We start from the raw sequence: 10,461 nt of genomic DNA, 5'->3' as shown, positions 1-10,461 counted from the left end.
GGAGCCGCCCTCCCCCGCCTCCCCTCCACAGCCTGCTCGCTCCTCGAGTCGGGGAGCAGCGGGCGGCTGCTGGTGGGGCCCCTTCCCTAACTTACGGGACGCGCAATAAGGATCCCCCTTCTCCCCCCTAAAACACCCTAAAACAAAACCTAGCCTATTTAACGCTTATCTCATCTTCCAATAGGGTTTGGCGTTGTTGTCAGCCTCGGGGCGAGAGATTGGACAACTATTCTCCAAGAGGAGGAGGGCGACGCCAAGGACTTTCCACTTCCACTGCTTTTGGGGGTTCTCCGCAACTTGGGGGAGCGGCCCCCCCTCTCGGTTTTTGCGTCGCGTGTGCTCCTTACACCAGGGCAGCGATCGCCGTCCTGTAAGTGACTCGAGCCTCTCGGGAACCAGCCATGGCCAGTGAAGACGCCAAGGTCCCTTCCCCGCCACCAACAGGTGATGACGGGGGCGGCGGAGGGAGAGGAGAAGGAACCTCCGCCGGCGAGGAGGGTGCCCTGTCCCTGGCCCCCGGGCTCCCCATCAGGGGCATCCGCATGAAATTTGCCGTGTTGACCGGGCTGGTTGAAGTTGGAGAAGTCTCCAACAGGGATATCGTGGAGACTGTCTTTAACCTGGTAAGTAGAGACCCGGTTTTAAAAGCATAGACACTTTTCATCGGGTGGAGGAACCAGCAGTTCAGGAGGGAGAGCCCTGTGCCTCACTGGGGCTGAGCATGGCTTTTTCCATGGGTAGCCGCACAAAAGTCTGCTGACCTCAATGAGGCAGTGCCTTGTCCCTTTCGACGTAAGGGAGGTGATGCAAAATGAAGATGCTCCCGCTCACTTTTGTACTAACAAAGTAAATGTTGCTAATGGAAATGTTTTGGGGCTTTCCAGAGGAGTTTTATTCTATACATTTTTTTTGGGGGGGGGGAAGAGATATATAAGTACGTTTGCATTTCTCTTGGACATTTCGAATAAGTTCTTGTGACCTCTTTTTGGACTCGAGAAGTCATGTAAGTGGTAGGGCTGCCTTTTGAGTCTGCCGAAGTTACAGTTTGCTGTAAGTTTTGAACACAAAATTTTGTTCATAGGGTTGATGAAAGATAAATTTGCTGCAAAGTTAGCATTTATTTTCAATTTTGACCAGTCCTATTTTTAGGCGTAACTAACAAATACTAAATTTTGGAATGAATGTAAGGTTATATTGTGAAAATTGAATGGCGGTTTACTTTTATTTTAAAAAATCGATTATTGATTTCAGAGAGGAAGGGAGAGGGAGAGAGAGATCAGTGATAAGAGAGTCATTGATCTGCTTGCCTTCTGCACGCCCCCTACTGGGGATTGAGCAGGCAACCCAGGCATATGCTCTGACAGCGAATCCAACAGTGACCTCCTGGTTCATAGGTCGAAGCTTAACCTTTGAGCCACACCGGCTAGGCTGAATGGTTATTTGAAAAGAGGATTTTAGCAGAGATAGGATAATCTTTTTTTTTGAAATTCATGTCTAGCAATTAAGCATATTTGGTCACTGGAAGTTGCTGGTTATACCATTATGAACTATGAATGTTATTTTATAAAGAAGGACATGCACTACTTTCCTTTTCTATTCTTAGAAATGGTTCTTTCTTTCTTTTTAAATTTTTTCGTTTTTATGTGTTTATTTGAGCCAAACTGATGATATATGCTGAGAGTAAGATCTCAGATGCTCCAGAAATGGTTATTTTTAATGAGGGTTTTCCCGATTTCTTTATTCCAACCTCTGTTGCCCATCAACTTTTTAAAGAATAAAAAGTAAATTTAGCCTTAAAATACTTCCTCCTCTTCCACATAATCACCTGTGTTAGAACATAACAGATGGGAACAAATATGAATGTGCAGTAGTTGTAATAATTATTTAGCACCTTTCCTTGTTGCTTCTATGTTTTCAAGGTTAGGCTCCTTTTATTTCAGGGCAGTTAATTATTTCCTTCACTGCACCTTTGCTAATAGTCTGGTCACCTGCAATACAATTTCTAGAATGAGAAAATAGCTGGATGAAATTCACTTTTGGAATATGAAAACTTTGAACAATAGGGGATTTCTCTACCAGTTTGTTGTATTTGGAGCTTATGTATAAACACCTATAGACCCATGTTTTTATATATTATGGAAAATTTCAAATACACATTAAAATGGAACGGTATAAATAGTATAAAGAACGCTGTTATCTATCATCCAGCTTCAACAATTATCAGTGTTTTGATGGATCTTGCGTATGTTTTTGTGTGTGTGTGTGTGTGTGTGTTGAGGGGGGGCACTTTAAAAGTGTGTGAGCCTTGCCCTGGTCGGGTAGCTCAGTTGGTTAGAGCGCTGTCCTCATACGCCAAGGTTTTGGGTTGGATTTCAGATCAGGGCGCATATAAGAAGCAACCAATGAATGTATACTTTTCTCTCTCCCTCTCCCTCTTTCTCTTCCTTTCTTTCAATAAAAATAACATTTAAAAATAAAAAGTTTGTGAATCTCAAGGAGATAAATGGTAGATGGATATATTCCTTTACTTCAAAATAGAAACTCTTGAATTGAAAAGTTTTCTTTTTAGGTTTTTTATTCCCCTCCCTTTATCTAAATCTCATGTACCTTGGATGATAAACACACGTCTGTGATAGTGTTAGACGGTAATTAGTTGTTTGTGTGTGAAAGACAACATTCCCCTGGCAGAAAGAAGATTTGAACTGCTCTGTTCTTTGAATCACTTTCATTTTATCATTAAGGAAAATTTAAAAATGTGGTAATAGTTGCTTATATGCTGCCTAGAACTGTAGGCCTGGTAAGATTTTAAGGTTATTGGTTAAGTCCCTCACAGTTGTACGTTTGCAGGATAATAGATGCTCCTGTAGAAGGAGAGGGAAAATCTGTTCAATTACACCCACTCATCACCATCATTCTCTTCTCATATAAAGCAGAGAAAGTTGCTCGGAGGACTGGATTAGTTCCTTTCTTTCCATTCTCTCTTATGATACTTTTCATGCTCCTTCATGGATATCTAGGGAGTGGGCCAGTTTTTAGAAAATTTGGGGAGCAGAAATGTTGGGAATTTGGTAATCTAGTTCATCTCAATGTTAATACAGGTGCACCTGAATATTTCTTAATTGTCAGCCTTAGCCTTCATTCTGTTCAAGGACGGGAATTGCACTGTTATAATAAATGATTGTTTTAATTAAAAATAAATCAAAAACATTTTTATTGATTTTCAGAGAGGAAGGGAGAGGGAGTGGGAGATAGAAACATCAGTGATGAGAGACAATCCTTGATTGGCTGCCTCCTGCATGCCGCCCCACACTGGGGATTGAGCCTGCAACTCGGGCATATGCCCTGACCAGGAATCCAATCGTGACCTCCTAGTTCATAGGTCAAGGCTCACTGAGCCATACCGGCCAGGCTAATAAATGATTTTTATTTTTTTTGAATTTTTAAAAAAGGTTACTTGAGCCAAAATGAGGACAGATGCTTCCAGTAATAATGTGATTTTTAAAAAGTTATTACTACTTACCAGGCAATGGGCCAGGTGCGTTAACATGTTCTTTAAATTCCTCATACTCCTGTTATTGTACTTTGCTTTATTGTCTTCACGGGTGTTGTGTTTGTTTTTTTTTTTAAACAAATTGAAGGCAAGACCCTCCACCAGTAAAAAGATTACAACCTTCATTATTGTGATACTGGTTTTATGCGGTGGTCTGAATCCACAATATCTCCTAGTTATGCCTGTGTCTCATTTTATAGATAAGGATACTGAGATACTGAAAGGTTAAATACATTGCCTCCGATTTGATGATTCTGGGAATGGAAACCTTTCCAGGAATATATCTGTCTCTTGAGTTGATGTAGAATTGTTTGATTCCCTACGCAAGTGTTTATAATTTAGGTATAGCTTTCCCCAATATAAGGGCACAAAAATCATTGGTCTTACTAAATATTAATGGTGAAACCTCCATCAGTACATTCAATTTCTTTCTTTTTTTTTTTTTAAATTACATTTTTTTAATTAAATCTTTATTGTTCAGATTATATTTGTTCCTCTTTTTTTCCCCCCCATAACTCCCCTCCTCCCAGTTCCCGCCCCACCCTCCGCCCTCACTCCCCACCCACTGTCCTCATCCATAGGTGCACGATTTTTGTCCAGTCTCTTCCCGCATCTCCCATTCCCCTTTCCCCGCCAAGAATAGTCAGTCCATTCCCTTTCTATGTCCCTGATTCATTATAATCACCAGTTCATTCTGTACATCAGATTATTTATTCACTTGGTTCTTAGATTCACTTGTTGATAGATGCATGTTTGTTGTTCACAATTTGTATCTTTACCTTTTTCTTCTTCCTCTTCTTAAAGGATACCTTTCAGCATTTCGTATAATACTGGTTTAGTGGTGATGAACTCCTTTAGCTTTTCCTTATCTGTGAAGCTCTTTATCTGACCTTCAATTCTGAATGATAGCTTTGCTGGATAAAGTATTCTTGGTTGTAGGTTCTTGGTATTCAGCACTTTGAATATTTCTTGCCATTCCCTTCTGGCCTGCCAAGTTTCTGTTGAGAAATCAGCTGACAGTCGTATGGGTATTCCCTTGTAGGTAATTGAGTCTCTTTCTCTTGCTGCTTTTAAGATTCTCTCTTTGTCTTTTGCTCTTGGCATTTTAATTATGATGTGTCTTGGTGTGGTCCTCTTTGGATTCCTTTTGTTTGGGGTTCTCTGCGCTTCTTGGACCTGTAAGTCCATTTCTTTCACCAGGTGGGGGAAGTTTTCTGCCATTATTTCTTCAAATAGGTTTTCAATATCTTGCTGTCTCTCATCTTCTGGCACCCCTATTATTCTGATGTTGGTACGCTTGAAGCTGTCCCAGAGGCTCCTTACACTATCTTCGTATTTTCGGATTCTTTTTTCATTTTGCTTTTCCGGTTGGGTGTTTTTTGCTTCTTCGCATTTCAAATCTTTGACTTGATTCTTGCGCTCCTCTGGTCTGCTATTGGGTGTCTGTATAATATTCTTTATTTCAGTCCGTGTATGCTTAATTTCTAGTTGGTTCTTTATCATAGCATCGAGGGTCTCATTAGTTTTCGTGACTCTCTCCTCAAGTTTATTGACAGCTTCTAGCACATTTTTGCAAGCCCTCAAAATTGCGATTTTTAGCTCTATATCCTCCATTTCTGTCATGTTTTTTTGTCTCCGCATTTTTTATGCTTTCTTGGTGCACCCCCTAGTGGTCTTTGTGCGCAGTCTTGTTCTAGTTGAGCCTTGATTGTTGTAGTTAATACTAGAGGGATTTGACCACCAGGCCGACTGGCTGTGTGAATCAGCTGTGTCTGCCGCGGAAAACTTCTGTCCTCTGGGGAGGTGCTAATCTAGCCTTTGCCTGAGGCTATCCGGCAAATGGCTCTGCGCAGGGCTTGGGCGGGGCGGGATCAACAGGGCAGGGCGGGCGGAGGGAGCCGTTATGGTGCCCTCAGTCCTGTTCCCAGAGGCTCTGCTTCTCAGAACCCCCGGAACCGCTGCAAACCTCGGAGGGAAAGCTGCCTTCCAACTGATGCCAGACACTCCCGCTTCTCCCGTTTGGGTCCGAGTCCCCAGCGATTCGCCCGTATCTGGAGCTCAGAGTCTGAGACTCCCCCCTGACCGAAAACGACAACCGCGCTCTCAGCCACCAGCCCGCTTTGCGCGCGCACCTCCGCACCTGAGTTTTTTCCACACTGCGCCTCCTCTGAGCCTCGGTGTGCTGTTATTTTTCCTTCTAGTTGAAGAGTCTCTCCTCAGCCAGCCTTCCTGTGGTTCTGGGTGATGTCCGTTCCGTCTTTTAGTTGTATTTTTGAAGTGGTTGTTTGCGGCAGCAGTCTCCGGTGTTTACCTATGCCGCCATCTTGGTCACCCTCCCATTCAATTTCTTATTTAACATTCAAATAGATTTGAAAAAACTGCTTTAAAAACACCTTAAAAGAGAACATTTAGTCATTCGTTTTTTTCACTCAGACTGTGGATGTAGAAAGTTGATCATTAGCTTTTTTCACAGTCAATACATTGGATTAAAATTTCTAAAACTGTAAAAGTCGGATACAAACTACAGAATATATGACATGACTAAGTAATGAAATACTATAACAATATAAGCCCTGTGAACCTTCCATCTAACTTAAACAATGTATTACCAATATTGTTGATTCCTCCTGTGTGCTCCTCTTTTAACCTATCTTCACAGGATTTTTCATTAGTGAGTTCATACTATTATCCTATATAATAAAAGGCTAATATGCAAATTGACCGAATGGCAGAACGACCGATCGCTGTGGCGTGCACTGACCCCAGGGCGGCAGATGCTCAATGCAGGAGCTGCCCCCTGGTGGTCAGTGCACTCCCACAGGGGGAGCGCCACTCAGCCAGAAGCCGGGCTCACGGCTGGCAAGCGCAGTGGCAGTGGCGGGAGTCTTTCCTGCTTCCGAGGCAGTGCTAAGGATGTCCGACTGCCAGCTTAGGCCCGCTTCCAAATCCTAAGCCGTCAGTTGGACATCCCCCAAGGGCTTCCAGACTGCGAGAGGGCTCAGGCTGGGCTGAAGGACGCCCCCCGCCCCCTGAGTGCATGAATTTTGTGCACTGGGCCGCTAGTAGCTATCATAACATTTTTCTGTTTTTCAGGCATTTATTTATTTATTTATTGTTAATGCTCACCTGAGGATTTTTTTTTTTTTGCATTGCTTTTCAGAGAGGGAGGGAGGGGGGAAGAGAGAGAGAGAGACAAAGAGGAGCATCCATGTGAGAGAGACACATCGACTGGTTGCCTCCTGCATGTGCCCGACTGGGGGTCGGCAGGGAATCCGCAATCCAGGGATGTGCCCTTGACTGGGAATCGAACCTGCAACCCTTCAGGGGAGAGAGAGAAGGGGATGCTCTAACCATTGAGCCACCAGCCAGGGCTCAGGTCTTTTATTAAAATAGGTTATGTTCCCAAAGGACTTGTATGCATGCATATTAGCATAACCAATGGACACAGACATTGGGGCAGTGGGGGCTTGCCTGGGGTGGGAATGACTTGGGGGCAGGGGTCAATTGGGGAAAAAGGAGACATATGTAAAAATTTAGACAACAAAAAAAAAAACAAAAAAAAAGTTATTTAAAATAAAAAAATAGGTTATGTTCTATTGATTCTTTTTGACATATTAACTAATAAAGTTGTACTGTTAAAAATTAAATAAACTATGATCCCCAGAATTGTCCAAATTAGTGGTAGAGTTATATGATAGAGCCATATAACTTGAGAAGTCTTTCTGTACAAAGTTCTGCCTCCCAACTTTGCTAATTTGACTTGCACTTACTCTGCTATAAAGTCCGTTGAAATTTACCACCCTTCTTGTAATTCCTTTTGCAAGTCTGTTTTACAGATAAGTTTTGATTAATGGTACACCTGTGTATTCAAGTGTTTCAAACTTCTGGTCAACTTTTACATTTTTCTGGTTGCACTTCAAAACCATTTTCTTTTTGTCTTCATCTGTATGCTAATGTTATTTGTCAAACTTTTGGACCCAGAATAATTAATGTATTGGCATGTTTTCAGGAACTTGATGCTGAGGTTAAGGCTTCTATCAGGTATTTAAAGGTATTTAATGTTATTTAATTCAAGAATAAGGTTTCTCATGATCTGATGACAAATGCATATTTTCATGAATTTTTTGTTTTTTTTTTTTGTTTAAAGAGTATAAGAATTTAATTGAAGCATTGAAGCTTAAAAGGTGGAATATAATTTTTTATTATGGTAGTATCCCCTTATCTGCAGTTTTACTTTCTGCAGTTTTAATTACCTGCAGTGACTTGTGGTCCAAAAAGAATAAAGAGAAAATTCCAGAAATAAACAATTCATAAGCTTCAACCCTCTACACGTTAGACATTAGTAACTGTCTCATTTATTAGTGCATTATTGTAGTCCTTATGTTTAAGTAACCTTTATTTTATTTAATAATGGCCCCAAAGTGCAAAATTGGTTTTTAAAAAAAAGTTGTATAGGAAAAGCATAGTCATCCACTGGGGGTCTTGGAACATATTCCCCATGGATAAGAGGGGACTACATGGATATAGGTCCTGCTAAATATTTGTGGTGTGACAACTTAATGCCTAGAGGAGTTTAGCACATCAAACAAAGCCTCTGCTAGTATTGACTATGCTGAGGGTGTACTTGTAGACTTAAAGGGGCAGCTACTATTCCATTCTAGCTGATTGTTGTTCTATGGTAGCATGGGTCCAATGGTGTAATACCTTTTGATTTTTCAGGAATTAGAAATCTAGATCTTAAAAACATTAAAAAATTATTAAAATACAGGGTGGGGTAAAAGTAGGCTTACATTTGTTCATATGGAAAGTAATACAATCTATATATATAAAAAACCAGCAACTGTAACGCCATAACGACCAGAATGACCGGTTGCTATGACGCCCACTGTGGCCAGCGGACCGGCCCAATGGGAGGATGGGGCTGGCTGGCCAACCTCCTGTGGCTCTTCCCCCAGGCTGGCCCCGCCCCTGATTGGCCTCTCCCACTTGACTGGCCCACGGCCCCTCCCCCCAGCCAGCTCCGTCCCTGATTGCCCTCCCTACCCCAATCGTGGGTGGGGCTGTCTGGCCTACCTCCCATGGCCCTTCCCCTGGCTGCTGACTCCCAATCTGCCCCCTCAAACCATTTGGGGACGGGGCCAGTTGGCCCACCGCCCATAGCCCCTCCCCATGGCCAGCCCTGCCCCCAGTCAGTTCCCCCCACCCCAATAATGGGCAGGGCCTGCTGGCCAATTGCTCACGGCTTCTTCCCCCAGTCGGCCCGGCCCTGGTCAGGCCCCAGTCGGGGTGGTATGGCCGGCCAACCTCCCGCTGTCTCCTCCTCACTACAGGCCCGGCCCCTGTCCGCCCCAATTGGGGCCGGGCTGGCTGGACCCACCGTGCACAATTCGTGCACTGGGCCTCTAGTCCTATATAATAAAAGGGCTAATATGCAAATCAACCAAATGGCGGAACGACTGGTCGCTATGACTGGCACTGACCACCAGGGGGCAGACAGTCAATGCAGGAGCTGCCCCCTGGTGGTCAGTGAGCTCCCACGGGGGGAGCGCTGCTCAGCCAGAAGCTGGGCTCATGGCTGGCGAGCGCAGCGGTGGTGGCGGGAGCTTCTCCTGCCTCCGCAGCAGTTGGACATCCCCCGAGGGCTCCTGGACTGCGAGAGGGTGCAGGCCAGGCCGAGGGATCCCCCCACCCCCCCTTAATGAAAAGATATTCATTGTTTTTATTCTGATGTGTGCCATCATGAGTTTAAGGGTTACCCATGAGTTTAAGGGTTACCCTTCTAGAAATATACTTGCCCCAAATCAATTTGTACTTCATGTTATAAGTAGTAGAAAACTTGAACTTGTTTGAAACATAGTAAAAAGGATTTGTAGACTGATTTATCTGGAATTCCAAAGGTAGGGCAAGACTTAGAGCAGGGGTCCTCAAACTACGGCCCGCGGGCCACATGCAAATACAAATATTGTATTTGTTCCCATTTTTTTTTTTTACTTCAAAATAAGATATGTGCAGTGTGCATAGGAATTTGTTCATAGTTTTTTTTTAAACTATAGTCCGGCCCTCCAACGGTCTGAGGGACAGTGAACTGGCCCCCTGTTTAAAAAGTTTGAGGACCCCTGACTTAGAGTAACACAATAATATTCAATACCAGTTTCTTTCCATTTCTGTTCTGCTTTCTATGATGTCAGCTTCAATCTGTTGGTGCTCCTCTCACAGTTGTAGAATGGTTGCCAGTGGCAGTTAGGAGAGAGAGCCTCTCGTCCTAACATTCCAAACTAGAGTCCTGATTGGACCTCTGAACAAATGACTGTGGCCATTGAAATGTGTTGATTGGCTTAAGCAAAACTGGGCCAAATGCTATACCAAAGGATAGGATCAGTTTTTCATACCTGGGCTGTATGACGAGGGATGGATACAAAAATAAAAATCTGGATAAGACAATGAAAGGGTCAGTGGATGCTGGATAAGCAGCCATGATGTCCACTAGTCTCCTTTTCAAATGCATAATAATAAAATAGGTTTAAAGGTATTTAAAGAGGAAAATATTCGCTATCACAACACCCTTTTGTGATCTTGAACAAGTTTTTTTAACTTCTTTGTGCCTTAGTTTCCCCATTTGTACAGTAGGGAAACCACATTGTAGTAAGGATTAAAGGAGTAAATACTTGCAAACCACTTAATGTGTGGCACATTAAATACTATTATAACTATTTGCTATCCTGTCCTATATAATAAAAGCCTAATATGCTAAGTGTCTGGTCATCCAGTCGGCTGTTCAACCAATCAAAGTGTAATATGCTAATGATATGCTAAGGCCGCTCATCTGTTTGCTATGACATGTACTGACCATCAGGGGTCAGACAGTTGACCAGTCGCTATGACATGCACTGACCACCAGGGGGCAGACGCTC

At 43.2% G+C, this 10,461-nt stretch overlaps 1 protein-coding gene across 4 annotated transcripts in view; it reads left to right on the top strand.

The window, feature by feature from the left end:
• Positions 1-10,461, top strand: part of LRBA (LPS-responsive vesicle trafficking, beach and anchor containing) — a 566,714-nt gene that overhangs the window by 497 nt on the left and 555,756 nt on the right. For all 4 annotated transcript variants that reach the window (XM_005871408.2, XM_014543868.1, XM_014543867.1 and 1 more), the window contains exon 2: positions 185-623. In XM_005871408.2, coding sequence (XP_005871470.1) covers positions 402-623 — 222 coding nt within the window. In that variant the 5' untranslated portion in view covers positions 185-401. The remainder of the gene's footprint in view (positions 1-184; positions 624-10,461) is intronic.

Source organism: Myotis brandtii, unplaced genomic scaffold (assembly GCF_000412655.1).
Source record: "Myotis brandtii unplaced genomic scaffold, ASM41265v1 scaffold34, whole genome shotgun sequence".
In the NCBI taxonomy this organism is placed as follows: Eukaryota; Metazoa; Chordata; class Mammalia; order Chiroptera; family Vespertilionidae; genus Myotis; species Myotis brandtii.
The sequence above is the reverse complement of the archived record's forward strand: the minus strand, read 5'-3'. Positions and strand labels throughout refer to the sequence as shown.